Below are 25,150 nucleotides of genomic sequence, written 5' to 3' on the forward strand. Positions count from 1 at the left end.
GTAACATCCAACACATCGTTAAAATTCCATGAAATTTGTCAAAACTGTTATTATTTAATTTATAATAATTGCTATTTATGTTTAATCATTACTTTGAATGAACGAAAAACGACAATTCGAATATTTATAAAACTGCTTGAGGTAAAAGAACATATATATTCAAAGAACAAGTTATATTTTTAAAGTAAATAGTCAATAGAAAGAGTTATTCCCAATAGAGTCTCAGCTTATTACGTTGCGGATATAGCGTTCTCGGTACTTTGTTTTCAGAAAAAAGGGGTAAAAACAACCGAGAAACACTTTCAGAGTTGGCCAGGCGAGTTGCGCACAATCCAGATATATTGCCAAGTTAAGATGTGCATCTAAATAGCCTCTGCCGTCCTGGTAGCTAACTTTAGATTACTTGCACCAACTTTACCGACTTCCCTGGGTAAAAGCGGCAAGTTTGCAAGGAAAAATTTCCCGGGTACCCCACTATAGCCCCATTCAGTTTGGCTCAAATTTACTGCACAAGTTCGATGCTACAGGAAATTACATTGTAATCGGAATTTAAAAGCAAACACGCTTAATTTGAAAAGAAACTTTTATCGCAATTCATTCTGAAAGTAACGCTACGTGGTGTTAGTTTTTTTTTTTTTAAAAGTATATTATCATTTCACCCAAAATTCTTTTACGACTGAAAATATTTAACCCTTCTATCCCCATTATCCCATAAACAGTTAAACTACCCTCGTTTAAAAAAGCATCGGACAGCCACCAAGTTACTATAACTTGAAGGGTTCATTCCCTTATTAAAAATTCATCGGTGGAAACACTCAAACCTATTAGGAAGGGTCTCTGCGGATCGTAGTAAAGGAAGGTGCATATCTGAAAAGCGTTCGAATTATATTGTTGGTCAATACTAAGAGTGTTTATTGTATTAAAATAAAAACAATTGTATTTATCCTTCAACGAAACGTTGTTACACCTCACACTTTAAGACTAAACGAATTCATCTTTATAGAATATTCCTTAGCTCATTTGCTAGTGCTGTAGCTTTTTTAAGCTGTAGTTTCAACCAATGTTAAATAAATATACATAAATTTTAAAAATGGCTGCTGTTACGGTTCTTTGAACAGATACATGAAACAATAATAGGTCGTTACAATTTTATTGTAAATTGGCTAAATATAACAGAAGGCATTACATCTCAAAGCCGTTTGAGCACAGGTGTCACAGAGACACACTGAATCTGCGCCCTTTTAATATACCTTAGATTTGCAATAACGCTCTGACGTAACACCCTTTCGAATATATTCTGGCAATATAGCCGTGACACGGGAATACATTAATCAAAGAGGCTGAGCTCCGTTCGTGGATTGTGGATATTACGTATCTCTAACTTATGGTGTCCTGGTACACGCACTCATATCACACGGGCTTAGATTATGTTTTCTTTCCGCCTGTCGCCCTTTGTTTTATTTATAGGGCGATAATAATCTCGGTTTATAAGGTAAATTTAATTCGCTTTTTCTTGTTTCGCTAAATTTTATAGAATATTAGTTGCTATTGTTGTTTAAACCGGGTGCTGTTAAATGTCTTCTCGGTAAATGAAATCTTTATTCAATTAATCTCTTGAACGATCATTTTACATGATTATATTCAACTAAAGCTGCCTCTGGTTCCAAATATATTCTACCGAAAGTTATTAGACACTCAGTAGAATGCATTGAATTTCATAATAAAAAATAATACACTCTAAACTTTATTACAATATTTATTAAATTAATAATCAAATTGTATCGAGGAAAAGGAGTTTTCGGAAAACGAAGAAAAGACACGACAAGTCAAAAGATGGACACAGATATCTGTACGAATCATTGCAAATGTCAATATAATAGTCATTAATGATCTGGATACTGTAATTGGTTAAAGAGATAATCATTTGTAATTATACTATCATCAGTACAATTATTAGATATTTTGAAAATTACATGAAAAACTATATAATTCCAAATCAGCAGCTTTAGTACGACAAGACATATTAGTACAACAATTTATATATACATATATATAAAGTATAAAGGAACGAATTTAGCAAACGAAGTTCAGAAGAAGCAATAGACCGCACTTGACCAATTTTCCTTATAACATTTTGCCTAATCGACCGACCGAATATTACCGGAATAATATCAAGATTAAATAAGCTGTATTACACACAATTACTTATAAACAACAATTCTCGTTCCGACGACTATAGTTAGTCGAGTTGACCAAAATTGCCCGTTCCATATCTACGTTGAGAATCTAGGGGGTCACTCTGACCCCCTAAGGGTGGGTCGTTAAGATAAGATATCTGGGAGTGGACGGTCTCAGGTTACAGGATGTGGGGTCCAGAATTTCGGACGATCAAGGGTTGTTTGATGTATGTTACTTATCGATTATGTTGTTATACGAAAATTTAAGAAAGAACGACGAAAATATTTGGACGATAAAGAAGTATACGCTTAATATTAGACATTTTGCTAACAAAATCGTTAAATACTGTTAACAAAATAGTTTATCAGTACTTATGTACATGAACAAAGTACCACTTCTTAATGTCAAGTTCTTTTACTTACTCCAAAATTTGATTTTCCAAATTTTAAATCTCAGCATAAAATGTATGCAAATAGAATTAAATCCCCATCAAGAGCATCACATTGAATCAAGTGTAAAGATAAAAGCGTGGTTTTTCTCCATTAATTAATACTTGTCATTCGATAGTCATATTTACCCCCTCGGGGCGTTATCGGGGTTTGCATAGGACGCCATGTTGGCATTCGCTATTAAAGGGTTACGTTGAGACAATATTGACAGGACGATTATCTATTTGCCAGTTGTGAGATTACTTCGGTAAAGTTGACGATTGTTTATCTTGGTACAGATTGTATACTTTTGAGCTTGTAATATTATACAGGGTGATGTATATTCACGATGGTAGGTATTAACTTGATTATTGGTGATGAACTAGTAGATAGAGCAGTTAATATATTAGTGAATCTGATTTCAGCTCCAGTAAGTTTTACTTATCAACCGAATCCTTGATCGTGCAAAGATGTAGACTTCCTAGAATATGCTACATTTCATATAGCATCAGTTACTTATAGGGTAGATAGTTAGAAGTATTCTCATACTTTCAAGTGTATCAGATGGACACTTAATCAGTGTTTACATACGAAATATTTCTTCACAGAAATGTGAATGTTCTTCTGTTATATTTAAAATACTTATCGGCATGAATATAAAATAACTATTGATACGTATTTGTAAAATATAGCCGTCCTTTTCGGTTTCGTAGTGCAGTTTTGCTATTTCACGTACCTACTCTATTTCCGGTAGATCCGAATTTCCTGTCCGTTCCGGTACGGCATTAAGCGTCGACTTAAAAAGTGGGATCTCATGGGATAGCCGGAAATGACTTCTGTCGCCCACTAGCGAGCAACGCTGTACGGAAGTTTTGAAAAAAGTAGGTATTAAATAACATTTAAAATATTCAAATGACGAAGGTATTCAACAAAGGGAATCTTTCGTTGTTTTGTTGTTGTACATTGTACGAGTTTCTTATAAAAGCAATTTTGCGACCAAAAGCGACTTTATTTCGTCACCAAATAAAAAAAATCAGTAACTTAATTCTTGCGAGATACCCTTACAGCGTCTCGTCCAATATTAATAAATTCTCATTTCCCGGATTCGTATGCAATTTGCCCCCGACTCCTCCAAGTAAAACTTACGACTCGCCCTTACCCTAAATAAACCAAGGGAAAACCGACTTTCTTCTAGGTTTTTCAACGAAAAACGAACGAAATTGAGTCATAATTTGAACCATCCGGGTTATTGGATTAATTTGTGTTGGGGTAAACGGGGCTTCTATATAATTTGTAAGCCTTAAAAATATGGCGCTTTACACGTTGCGAAATTAATGCAACACTTCAACATAACATGTAATATGTAAATCACGATTATCTTAATATAAAATTAATACGCATATTGCAGTAATATCTTGCATATTCGAAAATAAACATGAGGTCAAAGATTCTATTAGCAATAGATTCCCCATCCGTTTGACATGTTTCCATAATAATCGTAAAGTACCAGACGAACATAACAAAGAAGACAGTGTACTAGCATAAATAAAGTATAAATTCTTTCGGCGCGATTATTCTGCGATGCTTTCATTCCGGTGCGGTGGATCTCAAAGAGAACCCGATACGAACGTAACTCAACACCGCGCTAGGAATTCCGTGTTTCGCCATATCTCCGCGTCTATGATGTCCTGGTGCTTCTATTAATATTATGTTGAGCATGTCATACAAAATTACGATCGTGTGCTTGAAGAGACGTGATTATAACAAAGGATGTTGAATTTTTAGTTCAATCTCCATGTTTGCAACGTAATTTTTTTTTTGTTCTAAATATAAACAGTTTAGAAATATCTGGATCTTTCGATCTTAATTGAAATGTAAGATTGAAAGATAATGATGGCTGTAACTTCAGTCGGTTCTTTGACAAGGTAATTATTGGATTCAGGAACAGGTGTAGAAGATTCGAAAACAAAAGGAACGCGAGGCACGAAACTCTGCGGGATTCTATCGCGGGATTACCGTGGCCTTATAATTATTTTTAGCCCCCTGAAAGGGCTTAAAGTCCCAAGGTAGGATTTGTTAGGCGTCGTTATTCAATATTATTTCTTGGGAAATTTTCCGAGGGCGCGGCGACACGTACGCAGGTACGTTGCGTGAATCCCGGGAGACGGGATAGATTGATGATTAACGGGATTACATGTGACACTGCGCTTAGTTATGTATACTCTCTATTTTTATGCTAGAATATGACGTCCTTTCTGAATAAGATATTGATTATGAAGTAATCTTATTTGTTAGTAAAAGACTATCGTATTCATTCATAAGCATTCCCGTAACCGGTTTGGGAATGCAGAATGATAAGGCACATCCCACCCGGATCAATGAAATTCAAATTCGAATGGACTAGATCGCAAAGTTTTAAAATTCATACCGTTTACAGTCACGGACACTCGGTTGTTACCAATATTGCATGCGCCGCACTGAATTTAAATGGGACCACGCTCGACGATTTCCAACTAGCGAGATCACATCTCCTTTTTTGGTTTTATAACCGAGCAATACCGAATTAGCCGTCCGGCCGTTCGATTCAATCACTCGTGTCCCGTCGTGTCGCGACACGACACCGATCTGTGTAATCGCAAATCAAACGTCCATATCTGGATCGAGCGAAGATTCGAACGTGTGACATTGAATTCATTTGTTTCGAATTAATAGTCGAGCGGGTATCGACACGGTATCGACGTATCGACTTATCGACGTATCGACGCGCCGCGCGACGCGTCGCAGGTGTCGCTGTCACCGCGCGACGCTCCATTTCCCGCAGCGTAATCAAATGAATATTACAAACATCACGGCGACAGCTATGCGCTATGTGGGCCGATGCGCTTTTTGACGCCAATTTGAAGTATTGTCTATGTCCGACCGCATTTGCAACGCGCCGATCATATCGCGACCGACCAATTGCACCCGTGTTAAAGTTCGACGTGAAATACGATTCACACAGCTAAATAATGGATACCAGATTTCATAGCCACATCGACGTGTACCGACCTATACCGGAACTGTGTTACGGCGGCCCTAATGAAAGCACTTAGCACTAAGCGAAGCAATTATAAGTAATTTAGAGCGCGGTAATGGACGCGGACAGGGACACGCAAAAACCCGCGAAACGGAACGTTAAAAGCTCTCTAATTCGATTGTCGACGGGTACCTACTTTTTTGAAGTCGAACTTCGAACGCTGCCGGAAATAAAGCGGATTTTGAGTTTTAGAAACGAACCGAGTTCGCGACTTTGGACATAAATCCTCAGTTCCTTCACCGAAGACGCAACCAGTAAAAGCTTTTCCGTGGCGCCAATTAAAACTCTTTCGCGGAACATTCGCGGAATTCATAGCTATAAAGAAAGTAGGATTCAAGCGGTCGGGAATGAAATAGAAATACCAGGCTCAGAGGACTTTCCGAGCGTCACCTGAACCGAACTGCGCTGAGCAGAGCGCCTTCGGTGCTGGTGATTTATGGGCGCGGATCCGGACCGGTAATGAAATTGCACCCCCTCACCCCGCCCCCACCGGTCGCGAAGAAAGCCATTCTAGAAATTACTACGCAACGCTGTGCACTCGCGACAACAGAAGAACAGTTCCCGGTAACGTCTTATGCTAATGTTTATTTTTTGCCATCAATCACAATGATAAAACGTTGAACTCCCGTATTGAGGCGTCGAACGGGACGAGTTTAATTGCTTTCGTAGGAACGGCCTGCCCTTTGAGAAGCGTTCTTTGTCTACGCAATGAAAAATTTATTGCTTTCGCTGGAAAATTTTAATTGAAAACTCCGCAGCGGCCTCGCTCGCGGTCCAATTGTCTCGTACTGACATTCGTTGCGTGATTTCAACTTTGTATGCTGAAGTTAAAACAGCTATTAAGCTCATTCGATAATATTCAGTACCCCAAAACTTTTGTTATTGTCGACCCATTGTTTATTTACGTTGGAAATTGTCAACCATTTATTCTTGAATTTATTAATTATGGTATGAGGTATTGTTTAGGCTGTAATTTTCTAATGTCTTATTCGGTCCTAAATAAGCGATCTTCGAAGTATAGATAGATCGTATTAAAAAAGATAAAACTAATTTGCTCGTCCGTGTTGATGCTGTGACTTTGTAATGCCATTTGGGTTAATTAATTTTACGTTCAGACTTATTATAATTAAAGTACTTACCGTTAAATGTTGAAAGAGCCACGCTCGCAGGATATTGGTGGCTACCTTCGGGAAGATGCCCCGTTTCTTTTGATTTTTCTTTCCGTTCGTGTCATCATCTTCCTCCCCCGTTCCCTCTCCTGACCCGATACTCGCATTACTGGCATCCCCTGCGAATGTAATACATATATCAATATCATTATCACACGTTGCTTACATTTATACACATACAAAAATTAATCATTACATATTTATGACGAGATATTTGGTCGCGTTTTTATCAACGCGACTGTGTTTTTTTTTTTTTTTTTATTTAACAAAATTCTCAAGTATTACACTACAAGATCCGAAGATACATAAAATAGGGATTAATTAGCATAGAAGTTTTGTTATCTAATATAATAAACTAGAATTTACATAGATAAAGTTTGATAAAGCCCCTCGTTGACATGGTATAGAATTTAAAACGTGTTCTCCTAATTAAAGTAATTCTCTGAGATTACAGTCGAGAGTCCTAGATCTCGGGAATATATATCTCTAGACAGACGAGACAAATTCGTCTAGCTCATTATAATAACGTGTTAATCGCAACACCAGGCGAGCAGGAACCGCGAGAGATGTCTCGACTACGCTTATCAGCCGTGCGTCTGGCATATTAATTAGAAACTCCAACTAGTATTTATTTAATCACCTGCCACACCACTGATTCCTATCTTGAGTATATACGCTTAATTAATTCTTGGTACGTCGCGTCATACGTGTCTACTCGGTACAGCGATCCGTTGTTGCAAGCAACTCGTTCACGCGGATGTAATTTGACTAAATTCTTTATTTTCTCGCGACTGATTCGATAATAGATTAAACAACGCCATAAGTTTGCCATATGCAAAAATAAATAATGATAAATTATTTCAGTCAATTTCAAATGTATCGAATGTTGTACAAAAATTTATTCAAATAAAGGAACAAGAGACAAAAATTTATCTGGAAATAGTTCAACGGAGACTTTCTTGATCGGAACGTGTAGGCGTTTGTTTTTCTGAATAATTAAAGCGAAATTCACTTTGGAAACGCTCGCTACGTGTACCGAAACAACAGGAGCTCGGAACACGATAAACAAATTAGTGTGCACTGAGCCACATCAAAAATTCATCACAACAGAAACAAATCGAATCAGTACGGGGTGTGAGTTTCGTCTTATTTCTGCTTCTCCTTGTTCTACTGCTGTTGATAAATAAAAAACTGAATTTGCACGTACTAGCTGTTTGTGTCTTGTTTCGTGTTTTTTATTTCGCAAGAGAAATGGTTCTTTCGATTACGTTTAACCTTTCTTTGTTCAAAAGTAAAATTCGACTTCTTAGGGAAATAAGTTACTATGATTTGCAAACATTTTGAGACTAAATAGATCTATGATAGATTATGCTTGTATCCAAGCGTTACTTTACCCTCAAGTAAGAAGTATGGATATATTGACTAAATTCATTGAAAGCTAAGATTTATTATTAAGTTATACGTCATACGTGGCATTCCTATAGTTTGGAATTTTAATAATAATTAAAGTACTATAAAAGAGCTGGATACTTAAAATCTAAAAAACATTGATAAGTTTTTTTGTTATTGAATTTGATATCTTCTATAAAATAATATTCGAATTGCAATTAGTATTTATATTTTTGGAGTACCTCAGGGTACAATACTTAGTTCATTATTATTTAAAATGTTTATCATTCTTGAATCAAGCTCCACGTTTACCAAAGTTAAAGTTTTGAGTTCAAAAACTTAAATTTGTGATGTTACCAGTGACAATGATGAAACAGTGTATCAAGTATCTGCGTATCGTATTCGACCGGTGGCATGCATTGTGATGGTAATGGGGGCAAAGTAATAAAATTACTCTTACGCCATTACCCGCTACCCCTCAATGTTACACTGGTAATATAGGGTGATGCAATAAAACGCTTTAAAATTCACAAAAACAACAGGGAAGTGCCGGCAGGTAATTGTTTTATACTTTTACTGTTGTTAGTAAATTCAATATTAAAACCAGGAACTAAAGTGACACCTATATTCGAGCCAAAATAAAATTTTAATATTGCTTAGAAAGATAAGCTGAAAATTGAAAATATTTCTGTATATTTGATGCAATTCATCCTTCTTAACGATTTTATGTTTTCGACTTCAGAGATTATACATATTACAAGATTTGAGTTCGACATCTCGTAAGTTAACAGTTATGTAACGAAACGCTCGTCCTGTATACTATCAGCGTGCAAAATCAGAGTGCAGTTGCATGATGCAGGGATCGTAATCCCCTAATTCATCTTATGCCCACGCACACATGCACACACCCCTAATGCTCACTAATACACCCCCAAATGAGTGTACAAACACAAATGGGGATGCGTGTGAAAAGTCAAGAGAATGAAAATTAACTTAATGTAATAGAATTGCCAGTGTCATATTTCTATTGTTTTTGCGAAATCAATAACTTCTGCGTGTAGTTTCCCATGGAAACCAGATAGCGTCTAATTTGCAAAAAGTTTTAGAGAATATTTTTATGATGACTCTCATATCTCGGCAAACATGATAATTTGAGTTTATAAAGGCAATGTAAAGTTGTGCGTGAATTGGAACTTACTATATAACTTACAATAGTATCAACGCTGTGTGAGATCAAAGTTCATATCGAATTCTTGGTAGCAACGTTTGGAAGCAATTATTTATGTTGCCTTAATTTTTCTTTGTTTGTAATTAATACAAAAAAATACAGTTTATAATTATGAAGTGTTAGTATTATATAGATTTATAACAATTATTAAGAGAGCGCGAATATTACTATCATCGTATTATGTTTCTGAACTAGTTGAATCTAGCGAAGTATCTGGTGGATAGAATTGATAGATTTACAGAAACATTTTTCATAATTATTTATTTATATTAACTGTTTATTTATACCTACAGTTCGTAAAGTGTTCAAGCTAATAACATACTTTAACAGCTGTATAATGAGATTGAACATTAAAAAAAAAATAAAAAAGATAGATAGTTTTTGTCTATAAGGGAACAGAATTTACACTTTCTTACGAGAAAACCTACGCAATAGATAAATGTAACGACCTGAATAAATTTCACAGGCGTATTCTCGGTAGTAAGACTGCTCATTAGAGCGAATCCATCTATGGTGTGGTGTTTGCTCCCATGGCGTTTGTAAGCCGATTGCTGTAACCCGACACCGAATCCGCGACCCCTTTGCGAAAGCACGGTTTAGACCAAACTTGGGGATCTGGTTAGAAATGTGTGGGGTTGAATCACTGGGGTAGGGAAAAGTTCTGTTTGGTTAAATAGCGTCTGAATACAACTTCGGTTTCGACTTGAGTAAGTGGAAGTATACTTCTGTCTTGTCATGTTGATAAATTAATTTCAATTTCACAGTGTTATTTAATTACTTAAATGGAATATCTATTTGAATACGTCAAAACCGAGTAAAACATTCAAGGGATTTAATTGTTGATACCCGAATACATAGGCCGATATTTAAAGATTGTAATCTCAGAATCGGTCACCATCTCAAACTAGAGCCGAACCCGGACAAAAGTATTGGAAATAATATAATAAGTCAATTGAATTTAGAATTAATATTCTAAAAATATTTTCTATATGTAGTAGGTTATTTTGTTCGAATAATATATTTCAACCAATTAACCAAATTAAATTAACCAATCTCCAAAGATAAATCTTTATAGATGAGATATAATGCTAAAATACATAAGTACTGTGTTGTGTACAAATACACAAACATATATATACGAACTTAATTTGATTTTGCAACAACAGGTAAAACGCATTATGACGTAAAATATAGCTCCTCAAGAACTCCATGTACCCCAATATTAGTGCGGAGCACAAATGAGCGCAGAGCTATCGAGTTACACCAATCAACTGAAAGCACGCGCCGCTAGTGATGGCTGTCCGTGGGAATTATCGATAATTAGACTATTTTTAAGTATGTTTCATATATTTTAAAGATTGTTTCGACAGTTATGTAAAAGTCTGAATATCTTAGTAAAGCTTGTGGTATATCAAACCAAATTACAGTAGTTTTGTTTGACGTATGACTTGCAATATTCAAAATAAAGATGCTAAATCGATGAATATTTACTGATCCTTCAAATGTTCTGACAAAAAATTGACAGTAAGGCGATTTATCGATATCACACTTGTCTAATCCGCAATCCCTACAAAGCGACAAGCACGGTGTCGTAATGCGCTCACAATTTGATGGATTGGCTTCTTTGCAGGGTCCGCTATTTGCAAACACCCTCATCTGGACGGAGAGGGGGCACCAATGGATGGAGGGGCTAATTAAAATTGGCGCCCGAACTGGGACCAACATTACAATTACCACCTTGACGGGCTTTATTGCAATAGACATAAAGATGTTTTCGGTAAATCAAAAAATATTGTTTTAATACCGCGTACGTTTGCATCGCCTCCGTGAGCTTATTGGGTGACGTAATGACGTGCCGGCGATAGGAATGTGTTCGGTATGGTCCTCTTAGTGGGAATCTGACGGAATTCCATTAAGTCATTAATTCTCCTGTCCCTTTTGGCGATTCTTATAATAATTACCAATTGGCTGCGAATTTTGATCGACTGTTCTCTACGACAATTTATTTGATTACCGAATACTCGTGATTTAATAAAATTAATTGCGACGATAATTAAATTTGTTAAATTCCTTTTCTTTAAACTATTGAATTTAAGGTTTGGAAGAGTTTTGAATAATTACTAAAAGCTATTGTCGTAGTGAAACTAAATTGTTATTGTTACATATGTCACTAAACTTCATATATTTAAAACAAAACTAGATAATTTGAGATTAAGTCAATGAGCAAGATACTAGCTTATATTAAGTTGATACATTAATTAGTATAATATAACAGTATTATAGAGTAGGTATTGACTCAACATTTAATAATATTTAATAAACGAAAACTACAACCAAAATATTTTAAGTAGGGATCTAGATGATCTCTAGTAGTACCTATGTATCCCCAGTCACAGTCACGTTTGAATAGTAACATTCCAAAAGAAATAAAATTAAAAAATCGGCCTATAAATAGATTTCTCCCAGAAGAACCGGCAAAGAACTCACTAGTTTAACATTTGATCAATTATATACATTATATACAATTAAATAATCCCAATAATCAAACAACAGCTAAACGTCCTTTAACCCGAGTTATTATTTTTAACGAACCAAACTGCCAGTCAGACATTAGCAGCGCGGAATAACATTGGACGAGTGGAATCGCTTCGCACGCTTAATCACCGCGGAGCTGGGGACCTGAGTCGTCACTTTTGCGAGCCGTGCTCTACTCCGGATTCCGCTAGATATAGAGATTTATGCCTTTCATCTTTACTTGTAATGAGCTTTCCGGCTTCGTTCATTTTTATAATGATACAGATATATTCTCATTCGCCTTCTCAAATTAGTATAATGTCTAAACCTTTAAAACGAAAAAACGGTATGAGTAAACATACAGTTACAAGTATAGTTTTATCATGTTAAAAAACTCTTGAAATAAACTCCAAAATTAATGCAGAAAAAAAAAATCACGAAAAAATTAATGAAGCCGATAATTATATTTACGAAAAATATCTCATTTGATGTCCAATAATTATAAAATTCAACAAACATCACTTAATTTTATCGAAATGAAAATCATTTATTAAGTGATACGAATTAAAATAATTTAAACGAATTCCGAAGAATAAAGGAACTACACGCAATTAAAAATGACAGCGAAATTTCAAATGTCAATTTAACCCTTACAATGGAGGCACGTCTCCGCGATTACAGAGCATTGAAAATTAGTTTAATATCTCGAATTGACGATTCCGCCCGGAACGGCCAATTAAGAAGGAATAACACTTGGAATGATCTGGCTGATAGGCAAGTTATGGGGTGCCTTTATGGTCCATTAAGTGTCGAGACGGTTCAGGAATATTTTGTACACTAAGACCCGCGGATCTCGGTCTTTTGGGCCATTTAAGTGTGGATTTCGGTGGACTTTTATGTGTATTGCTTTTTAATTGATAAGTGTTATTGCATTGACCTTGAATCACATCAGCATTTTATCTTAATTAAACGTATATATTGTTTTAATGAGGACAATTTAATTCGTAAATAAGTGAATTGCATCGCAATATTATCTTTAATAGTTTTCGTTTGATTGTAAGCTAAATAAATTCCGTCATTAAAACCGACACATTTGGTAATATTCTCAAGATGTCATTTTGGGTATTAAAAAGTGCGATTATGATAAGTAACAACAGTTTAAGCTAATATAACACCTTTCACATAATCAGGATTGCAACGCCCTCGAATTCTCAAAATCCCCATGCTGCAGAGCGCATATTAAGGGATTAGGGATCCGCACCAAACGTTATGAAAAACGGTACACGGAACCCCCGACGTTCATTCGCGCATTGATTTCAATTTGAATTTTAATTGCGGAATATTATACAAAATTTCATTACTTAATATTCACCCCGGGCGGTGATTTTTGCATATTTTTAACCCTGTCCTTTCGGGGCTCGATAAAAATCGCATATATTATGTGAGGGACGGATTTTGCGAGATACAGCGGTTTTTCATTAAGGGAGATACGGTGAGATACCGGACTATTTTATTACCTTACCCAGAACGGCTCGACGTCTTAAAACTTAAATAATATTGAGTGGCGGGTGCTTTTTTATTTTTATCAAATTGCGTTCATATAAAATAAGTAATTAATTCTAAAATTTTATCAAATTGTGGCAATTTTAATGGTATGTTTTGAATATTTTTCGTCCAAATCTTTGACAGGCATGAATGTAATATTCATTTTATTCAGTATATACCTAATAAATCTGCTTTTAGCAGTATCTTATGGTGTTTCAACTATTTTAAATGGGGATTATAATAGTAAGCTGACGTCGAGGAATTTAAAGAAAAATATAAAATGTCTATTAGAATCTCCGATTCGTTAGTTCATTAAAGTAACTTATAAATGTATTTTACTGTGAAGCTGACATTAACATTCATTTTCGTATTGTTTTTGCATAAATAAAATTGTGAAGGCTTACATAATTAAATATTGAAATAGAGGGTTAAGTTGGGGGCGATATTTATAACGAAGTCGGCAGTGATTTGGTTACCATTCGACACATCGTTAAAATGTAATTTTTAATTTGAATATGAGTTAAGTCGAATTTAGTTGACGAATTTCCCGTCATGTATTTTCCAAAACCCTTTGTGGCGTCCGGAAAGCTAAAAAATATATGATTAAGTATTATATTCTAACTGATATTATATTGAGGGACTGGCCATTTAAAATTAAATGTCATTGTATACATTTTCATATGATTCTTTGATGTGTTAATCTTTTATAAACTATGCACTCTGTTGATGCGATAATAGGCAGGTCACACACTATAGCAAGTTCGCAAGAAACTATTGCTTAAGCGATAAACAGTCCGTGTTTCATGTATCTGAATTAAAATAAATCTGTTTAAAAATTACCTATTTCCTCTTTTCTTTTCTTTTGTAAGGTAAAATAAATAAAAGATGTAAAAAAAGTTGGAACATGGCACTAATCGGCTATCCGCCTACGCCTGGTAGCGGCAACCGGTTGGTACCAGGAGAACATTAATCCACAGCGTGTGCGGCCGTTCATATCGCGTATTTATGAACACCACCGCGCTCATGAGAGCCTGGTACATGTCTGTAACATAATACCTACTTGTTATGTGATTAATCCGATGTTTGTTTGTCTGTACGTTTGACACGACCATATTTCATGTGTTCAATAATAATATATATTCTCTTAGATTTACAATGAAGAAAAATGAGTATTTCTATAGAAAAATGTATTTTTTTAAGTAACGTCTGAGAATATTCACTTATAACCAACTTGAAAGAATAAGAGCAGGATTTTGTCTTCGTTTATTTGAATTCTAAATTCAATAATGTACTTAATTACCTAATCTGTAAATAAATTTATAGACTTGATGTTAAACGTTCATATTTATTTATGACAAACGATTTGTTTTTGTTTAATAATTGTTTCGGCAAAACGTAGAAAAATTATTATTGTATCACGCAATCTCTGCAGTTACTTAACAGCGGGGTTCCTTCGAAGCAAATATTATAAGCAAATGAAAAAAAGTAAAAAGTAAGCACGACCGCACCCGTATCATCTTTGTATCGCAAGGCGAAAATTAATACTAAAAACAAAAAGACTCGCGTTATCGAAAAGGGACCGATGTCATCGTCCTGCCGGTACACACCGATCCCTCGATACTGGCCCAGTGTACCCCACGCTGATATGATCACATACCACGTTCGACCATTAGCGTAAGAAAACTACACCCTTATGGTCAACGGTTTAGAGGCTACGAAACGCTGAGCAGATTTCTGAAACGAAAGCCGTAGGTACGTGAAAACAAGGTTTTTAATTAAGGCAGCTCCGCGACCAATCAGTCAAGATACGAACGTCAGAATGTTTTGAGCGGCGTATGTGTTCTTCGAAGATACGATGTTGCCAGCGAAAAAAAAAATAATTAAAATCAATTAAGTTAGCTTTTTTATTTGCTCAAAGAGAAAAAAAATAAGCATGTTGTTTTTAATGAAAAAAAATAGTTTTTTATTTGGTTAATGGCAGATGCTTTTTTGTTGATTGGGGTATCCGTAATATCATAAGGGACTTTACTCAGCACGGTAATTAAGAATTTATATAATCATATGTAATTTAATTTTAATCATAGATATACTATTACATAACTTTGATCGAACTGTATATATATTATTAATAGTACACTTTGTCCATAGTTGAGGATTCGAAAGATTACCCAGCTACAAAAAGTGCACTTCGTTCCCAACGCTGCCATAACCGAGCACTTAGCATGCTCGGCGTGCCTAGGACAAAGACTGTGGCACTAAGCCGTCTTATTCAGAGTATACTGCTAATCGGCCAGCAGTTCCGGCTATAATCGTACAAAAATAGTTCTGAATGCTGGTCTCGGTCACTTTGGCCTGCAACTAATTGTTATTTGAATAAAAACGTGACAAAACTCCCATCCGACGACCGCCGTCGAACGATACGCAAAACGAATATTAAGGTTTTTAAGGTTATTAAAATAATATAATGGTATAATAAATCTCCATACGTATGTTCATTACTTCGCCGCGTTAATAGGTTTCGGTCTGTTACGAAAACAACAGAGGAATGAAATCGGCGAATCGAGATTAAATTATTTGTTGAATTTGCATTATTGATAATAACGAAACTGACTAAACAGATAACAGTCATGGAACTGCATTGACAACTCAATATTAGCACTCCGATAAATATATTCTGTGCCAAAATAACTCGATAATTCAAGCATATACATTCGCTTCGGCGATACTTTCGTAATATCTCTATTAGACTTTTGAGGTTGGCGTCATTTACATATCTGAATAGACTAAATATCCTCAGGAAATATTGGTACGTTAAAGTAAATACCTACCTAAGTTTAAGAGTGATTCTGTCTCATAATTTAGTACATTAAATATATTTTTATCTGGCGACGTTAAAATAACGACGAATTCGCGGGAACATCACAGTGACGTCACTGTCATCGAGTGCAGATATTACATTTCGAATTGCTCTATCTAATTGAACGGTCGGTCATTATCTGTGAGGTCGTAAACCGAACGTTTTACGATAGCTGCGTGGCGTTAGCCGTGACTACGGAATAAATCAGGTGAAAAACTAATATTACTGTCAGTGTAGAGGGCGTCATAAACGAGCTGTGGTATTTGAAATTATTTATTTCGACTAAAATAACTGGGCGCGCGTCGCATCGTTAAATGCAGTTTTGCTCATTTCGCAAATAATCCCGGGATTAACGCGGGATTGATGTCGGCGCGCGTTTTTGGTGCGCGCGTCTTGCGTGCATAAATAAGCGAATATATTTGCCGCGTAATAAGCCGCCCGACGCGCTGGCCAAATAGTAATTGCTCGCCTGTTATGCTTTCCTGGTACTTGTTTACTGGGGCTTAATTAAGAGCGCCCGTTTATTTATGTCCTACGTGGACCTTTGCCCAACTCGGGCATAAAATAGGTCGGCAAAAGCCCGGCCTGTTAGAAAAGATAAATATTCTGAAGGTTTATGGTGAACCAGCATATTGTCAGTAGTTTATTTTTTTCAAACATTTCACTGTCAGATATAAAATTAAAAATGGAGTGACAACGCTTTTGTTAAATGTTGTAATTATTATCAATCTTAATTTATGACACTCTGCATAATTTCGTGAAGGCATCGCGCCGGCACTAGGCAAGACGCCCACCTCGTTACGCGCGTGATGTATCGTGGCAAATATAGACTAGGCGACAAACGTCTGAATGCCTAATTTAATCTCAAAGCCAGAGATTGTGCTTTACGACAGAGTTAATGAGCCTTTTATGATTTGCTAACTTCTGATAAAATCATAGATCATAAATATGTCTTACTATACAAAAAATGTAATTAAAACAGAATAATTACGACGTTTATCGATTAAAATAACACTTTCATTGAGCTATTAATTAAATTAACGGCCAATTTATAATAAATATTTTATTCATTTTCAATTCAATTGTGTTTTAATTTAAGAGATCATTAATCTAAATTTATTTTTATTTGACGTTTATATAATTTTCGTTCAAAACACAAAAAGTATTAAATACGACTTCAAATAAACTTGAAATTGACGTTTCTTGAAGTGCGCGTCATAAATTATTTTCATATTTATTTCAATAGATTAAATATAACACGTTTGTGGAGTCATCATTCTATACTAGCACAAAAAGGCAGTACGCTCAGAAACGTAAACAATGGCACGCCCGTTTGTTTTTAATTACAGCTCGCGTTCGTTCGGAAACGCTTTGCCGTGAAATTCGGCCGAAACCACCGGGTTTTGTGTACATACAGGATAACTTTCAACTATCACTGTGTGAAGGGCGGGCTTTCGGCAATAATGGAACGTAAGGATTTCAAATACTATTTTTTTTTTTTTTTTTTATTCGACCCGGCTTATTATATTCTGCCTACTTAATTTGAAAACGTTATGTATGTTGAATCAAGGATTTACTGATTTAATAAAATTGAGAATATATAATTAGTATAAAATGTATCTATTTTGTAATTATATATCTAATAATAAGTTATGGTGTTGTTAAGTAAAAAATCAATACAACAATAAACAATCAATCAAATATAAATTATTTAAGACTGTTTCAATCATAGACACTAATGTATGAACTCTAATAAAATATACTTAATCACACCATTAGATTGTATGACGCAACTCAAAAACGATTAAGTGAGCGCTTATTTTTATGTTTTGTTTTTTTTTTTTATTTTTGTTTCAGATCTAACATTATAAATCCTATAATTGGCAGCACTTGCTATGAATATAGTTGACGTAAAAGGTCCATAAAAAAAAGAAGTATTTCGACAGTTTAACTTCAAAGTTGCTTAATAATATTTATGTATCGTAATGAACTGATCTCATCCGTCCGGTCGTAACTGCGGTATGATTGGACTCTCGTTTCTTTTGTTCTAATTTTATGGAATCCTGAATGTTTTCAAGCAAGTGTCGCGACGACACCCGTTAAAATGTAAATTTATGCGAAATCATAGAGATTTATGGGTTGAGTCTAATGATGTACAAACACTTCGCCGAAGCGGTGACGTTAAGAACAATGTTGGGAACGGATTGAGATCATCTCGCTTAAATTAATCTTGTTTTAAGAAATTCGTAAATACTTTTTTTTATAGCGTCACCGTTTGTAACAAAGGAACTTTTTTCTTTTAATTTACATTTATAAGTTGATATCCCTGTCTCGGTTTATCTTCATTGCATGTGATAAATACCCATAACGAAGATATAAACAATAACATAAGTAGAGCACGATTCTACCACCTGCTCTATATGAAAGTACCAAGGTACCATAAATATTAAAGAGATGGCGAGCGCGCGCCACATTTGCATACGATGTTCAATTACGATCCCGGAATATGGAATGTATTATAAGCAGCTCCTATATCGTTATGCTTTTCGGGTGTGCGCCGCCTTCGAATGATTGTTTCCGCAAGGAGATGCCGTATGAATTACAAAGTTTTTTTCGTTGATGTAAACGCTAACTAAATTATGTTTTTACTTGCCATAAATATATTTGACAGATGATTATGATATTTATTTCTAAAACCTGCTATTTGCTACATCCAAATTACGGAGGATTATTTTTTTCCATAATTGTAGTGCTATTACAGCGCCATCTACCAGCGAGTAGCGGTATTCGACGGCAAAAATCGATTATGGAACCAAATTAATTCAATTACCCATAAGTATTCTGTAAAGCAACTTATTAAGGCCCGAGGCGGCGTAATTTAAATAAGGAACGTTCTGTTATGGCGGTCGACACGTTCCTCGGGCTAGATTTCTTTTCCCGTGACTGGAGGACAAAACGCCCTGCGGTTGAGCACATAGTTGGGTCCAACCGCAACTCTTAACAGCCGTCGCGTTATTATGCTTTGCTAGCTCTCGTTAGTGCCTATTTTATTATACGCGTTTGTCAATTTTTATTATATTTTTTTTAAACATTGCCTTCTAACCAGCCAGTTCTCATTACCGCAAACGTTGCGGTTTTCGCGCCAACAATGCTATGTAAACTCTTTTGTACATTATTGTTAATATTCACAGTATTCCGTACTGAATAAGCTGCTATTACAACTCCATTATACATTGGTATTGATTAAATGGCTACATGACGGCATGTCTACGTATTCTGCGTGATTATTTCAAATCACCAACACATTACATTAGAGGTAATCTCTAGTAATGGCGGCCGTGATCGCCTCTACGGTTAGTGTTGCCAGTTATGTGCAGCGGACTGCGCAAAATGTGGGAAACTTAATGTTACTGTTAAAAGACAATTGAGTATATTAAAGCATTGTGATATTTTTTTTCACAATTTATAATAACTGTATACAAAAGAAATTGGTTCAATTTTATTTGTCGAGAACTTCATAAGTAATTTTAAATTATAACCGCATTTCAGATTTCGAACGAAATGGATATTGACAGCGAGGCGGGAAACGAAAAGGCGGCCATTGCGTTTTATTTTATTTTTTTATTAAAATGTCACAAAGAGGATGAGTTTTTGCCAAAGTCGATATTTTATTTCGAATAAAAAACTAACAAATCAGTCACCTTTGTAATGAGGACTCTTTTCTTAATCCTTTCAAGAAATTTTATAGCCATAACACACTTTAATCTTTTGACGTTTTACAAATGGTTTATATTATAATAAAGAATCATAAAACGTACAAATATGGACGAAGGATGTATTTTTATTAAGTTAGTCATACGGATGGTACCTACTTTTTATTACCCGTTTAAAATTATTGAAACGTAAAAAATTCAAGACGTGCGTCGGACTCGAGTCGTTGTCATGACGTTAAATAAAAAAAAAAATGACACGTCGTATAATTATTAACAAGTAGCATTTATATTAATTTGCATATTCCACGTGCAATTTAGTTGTATTTTTTTTTATTTTATTTGTCTCGAAGTCCGGATTACTTCGCCACCGCGGGTCACGTCGGTAAAAAAAAAATCCGATGCCGTAGCGAAAAAGCAATAAGACGGACGTCAAAAATAACTTGAATTACAATTTTAATCTTGTCAAATCCCCGTTTTTATTGTGATCGGTCGTTCTCCGTACGGGAGACATAATTTTCGTTTTCAAAGTTTATTTAATAAGGAGTGTCTGAACAAGAAATCGTAATACGACTAAGCGGGCCGGGGACCTCGTATAAATTCGTGATTTTTATATCCAACTCATTATTATCTTTGAAGGTTCGGTGCGTCTTACAAGTTAAGTCTTTACATCGATGCAAAAATATGGTTTATGTCAAGAAAGTTTGTAAGTCGCATTAAAGTCGATACGTTTTTTTATATAAGTAAATATGAGAAGCGAGCCTAACAAATCTTATATTCATCCAAACATACAAACCTTTTTTTTTTTTTAATAAAATCTCACTGACTTCTACAACCAGGCTAAGGACACTATGTTGGCGATACTAAAAATGATAATGATAATAGTTACACTAATCTTAAGTTTACTGGTTACAAAACCTTACAGGGTTATAGCAATGATTCATAACCTTACTGTCTAGTTAGCTAATGATTTAGTTATAAGGCATGTGATGACGTCACCCGGAATAAGAGGAAATAATTTAAGACAATTAAACCCATTATACAATTTTTATTAAGAGTTATATATCAGCTACTTGTGGGAAAGTGTGTTTTTATCTGTAAGACTAAGTATGAATGATGAATGAATGAAAACTATTACCAGCACATGGAATGTAAAAAGTATATCGCTAGGTTTTAATACAATGGCAAATAATACTTCTTTTAATAATTAGTTGATAATAGTGACCTGTCACTGGATAGGCTGTATAATCGGCTACCGTTGCCTTAAAAAAATAAAAAATACACAAAACGCAATGATTACGTCATGATTATATTTCAGTACAGACCATAGACATTAACAGCATTCCTGAGATTCCGTATCTATTACAAAACGGTCGTTTTCATTCGAATAGCTAGTTTTTTGTGAGAGCATTCATTTTAAGTAGATGAGTATTTTATAAAATTACTATAATTTCAGTCAAACAAAGCTACGAGCTGTCAGTATTGACGTCGGTATATCATCAGCTTGACCCTTTTTTTGTGAACTTAATAATTTCGTTAAGGGCTTTTTAAACGAAACGCATATTTCAAATAGCTGTTTGTACTTTATGGTCGGAATCACTTTTATTGGAATTTAAATGGGATCGTCTTAAAATTGTTTAGAATTTAAGGACTCATTCAAAGTATTCGCTGATGAGGTAAGCCTCTGCGTTTCTTTGTGCCTTTCATTTAGACTTGTGGGCATGGTGTGTGTGTTTTTAGATTTTGAATTTAGAATAATGTATTCATATAACCGATAATAGTAGATTATTTTGGTTTGCCAACCTGTCTGGCAGAGAGTGCAAGAGCGTTGCCTTCTGTACAATCTAATTTTGTTGTACAAAGATGTAAAAATAAATATATATAATTATGTTATTAAATCATATCATAAAATAAGTTATTATTTAAGCTACGAGTAAACTTTAGGCGTTTTTTCTGTTTCTTCTCAGATTAGGTGTTGCTTTCCATACGGCTTGTATTATTTAAATGAATCGATTATATTTTGAAAAATATATCTCGTTTTGACTTTGATTGTTTAACTTGGTTTGGCAAGACCGCTTGGGTAGGTACAGCCTTTTTGTTATATATTATGCTAATGCTAAGCAACAATACATAGTGTCGTGTGGTTTGAAGGGTGAGTGAGCCAGTGTCAATACAGGCACAAAGGACGTAACATCTTAGTTCCAATGGTTGGTGGCACATTATATTAGGGATGATTAATAGTTATACCTGTTTATGATCATTGGTGACCACTTACCATTCGGTGGCTCGTATTCCTGTCCGCCTACCTATATGAGATGAAAAGTCAAAGAAATAAATAAAGATTAACCTACTTACTGCCTATATATTTTAAAAGTATATAACATTGTACTTCGCTATAAAATTTCTCAGGAAATATCAAAATCTAAATATACTTTATTTAAGTAGACTTCTAAAAGCACTTTTGAATCGTCATTTGACAGAACTATATTAAGTACCGGTTCCTCTCGGTAGATTCTACCGAGAGGAACCGGCAAGAAAACCTGCAGTTACTTTTTCCGATCATAAGCGATCAAAACAATTTAAGACATACGACGTATAAACACCTAATTTTTGTTGCAAATCGTTTTAATATATTTCTATTTACTGAAATAAATCTCCCAAAGAAACAGCTCGAGGTAAAAGGTTGCCTGTCAAAACAAACACTAGTTTGTATCGAGTCAATGCAAAGCGGAAACTATTAAAGCAAAAGCCAAGTTCCGACGTCTAAGCACAAGCCGATGGCTGAACAGATTTATCATTCGCTCGCATTATTCATATCTCAACAAAGACGAGAATAAATTACGCGCCCGAAAATATCTAAGTCCTAATCCATTCGCCGCGCCTGTCCCCGACTGAATCCGATTTTAAAATATTTATGAAAAGGCAAACAGTTAAAAAAACGTACAAGACGATGAGACAGAATTAAAAATAATAATAAAAAACGCTCGCCTCGAGAGCGAACGCCGGAAAAAAGTTAAAGTGATCGTAGGGCATCGAGATGTTGACTTGTTTTTTTTATCGTACGTATACTCTGTTTCATTAGATTCGTTTCAATTCAGTTCGGATTAGTCGGAGAAAGGGCCCTTGATGAAATGCGATGTCCGTTGATTTATATCGACCTCTTTAGGTCCGTCTCCTGTAATGAATCGCTTCCAGATCTATCTGTTTTTTACAGGTGACTCTCGAGTTTAATGGGACCAAATTGTCGATGTTTCGCTAAATAAGTACCTACGTATGGAATCGAGCGTGAGAAATTGGACAGTCCGATGCTCGGGTGAGTTCTGAATCGAGCAAATTTGTTGTGTAGGCCTATCTTGTGTATTTTGATAATGTCAAGGTATACATAGTCAGTATAGGTATGTATGTGACTCAGTGAATATAGTCTTTATAGAAGTTATTACGTATTCTATTGAATGTTAAAATGAAAGTGTATTTACATAGTTTAATTGTGTTCAACGCTCTACAAACATGTTGTAGACAAACAGACTCGGTATTACTGGTCTAAGGTCGGGCGCAGACCAGGCCCACGTGCTCTGGCGCTGCAAGTGACAGCTCCTAAAATTAGTCACGTGGCTGTTAATAGCCCCACGGGGTGGCGAGCGTTCCTAGCTTTTTTTCCCCAATTCCCGTCCGCTTGTTTACAACAGTTGGTGGCTATCGATCCGAGCTCGGATAGACGTAAACGGCGTAACTCATGTTTGTTTGAGGGGCGTTCTCGACTGTTTTCCATCGATTTTCCGCCGGACCGCGGTATGTATGCTACATATCTCGGGAAAGGCTCTCGATGCGCTTTTACGTGTAATCGAGGCCTCATCTCTGTGCGAGGTGTGCGCGTGTGCGCGGCGCGCGTGTGTGCGTCTGGCTCTCGGGGCGCACTGCTCGATTAGCGCGGCCGGCACCGCCACGCCGCCTGATTGGGCCATCCATCACCGCCGCCGCCCCCCGCGCGCCTCGCCCGCCACCCTCCGGCCCTCCGCACGGGCCCGCCCCCGCCCGCAATCTCGACCCTCCATCGCCAGCGTTAGAGTCGACATTCCCTCGCCGGCGCAGGGGTTCGTTTCCACCGACGCGTTAATGCCGCGACGCGCGCAACAGAGATCGAGGCGTATTTTTAAGACGGATACTTAGTGCGTTACATTATTATAGTTTTGTTGTTTTTTTCGTCGCGGTCGTGTAACTCACACGGCGGTGTTTTCATATGGCGGCCGGGTCGACGCACCGCTCCGGTTATGATACCGAATGCCTTAAGATTTTTGATTGAGGTTTTATTTTATTTGGTGCGACGTTCGCCCGATTATATTTCTCGTATTCGTTCACCGCTCGGCCGGTTTTTGTTTCGACGCGTTTCATTGTTCGTAACGAGATCGATTTTAACGATAAGCGAGTGCTTTTAATGAAGACGTGGGTGTGCCTTGCTCTGAATCGCGCTTTGAGCGTTCACGGTCTTAATAGCCCTTGCTCTTGACTTTTCTGACGTTTCGCTTTCAAGTGACACATATTTCGGGCACTCGACTTCGCCCACTCTTATTCCTACAAAACACGTTTGACCAATTACAGTTATCAAAGCTTCAACGAACGCTTGTTAAACACAAACCGCCTACGTAACGTGCTCATCTCAAAAGCTTCAGTTTTACAATTATATAAAATTATCACTTTAAAATATATATATTTAAGTCCTCATTATTTACTAAGTACCTATGTATAATTCCTTGAGGTATCAACCGTACCTACTAAAGTACCTACCTATATACAGTTAGCAATTCCCTTATACCTAACCTTATAAAACATTGGGTAGTAAATTATTTGCACCTAACGATATTCTTCTGAAGTTGTCAATGTCAGCTCTGCATCTATCTGTACCAGCATTACGTTTTAACCGAGACCGGTGTGTACCGGCCTATATTTTGTTAACTTACATCTTCGGCTATTGATATTCCTATTCTGAATTAATATTATATACAATACAATGATAAAAGAAAACCTATCATTGTGATATGAATCTATGATTATAATAGTT

General features: G+C 35.9%; 1 protein-coding gene across 6 annotated transcripts in view; it reads right to left on the minus strand.

The window, feature by feature from the left end:
- LOC125070721 (homeobox protein homothorax) overlaps positions 1 to 25,150 on the minus strand; it is a 243,545-nt gene that overhangs the window by 77,916 nt on the left and 140,479 nt on the right. For all 6 annotated transcript variants that reach the window (XM_047680657.1, XM_047680656.1, XM_047680654.1 and 3 more), the window contains one exon: positions 6,822 to 6,970. In XM_047680657.1, coding sequence (XP_047536613.1) covers positions 6,822 to 6,970 — 149 coding nt within the window. The remainder of the gene's footprint in view (positions 1 to 6,821; positions 6,971 to 25,150) is intronic.

The sequence above is a fragment of the Vanessa atalanta genome, chromosome 18 (assembly GCF_905147765.1).
Source record: "Vanessa atalanta chromosome 18, ilVanAtal1.2, whole genome shotgun sequence".
Lineage (NCBI taxonomy): Eukaryota > Metazoa > Arthropoda > Insecta > Lepidoptera > Nymphalidae > Vanessa > Vanessa atalanta.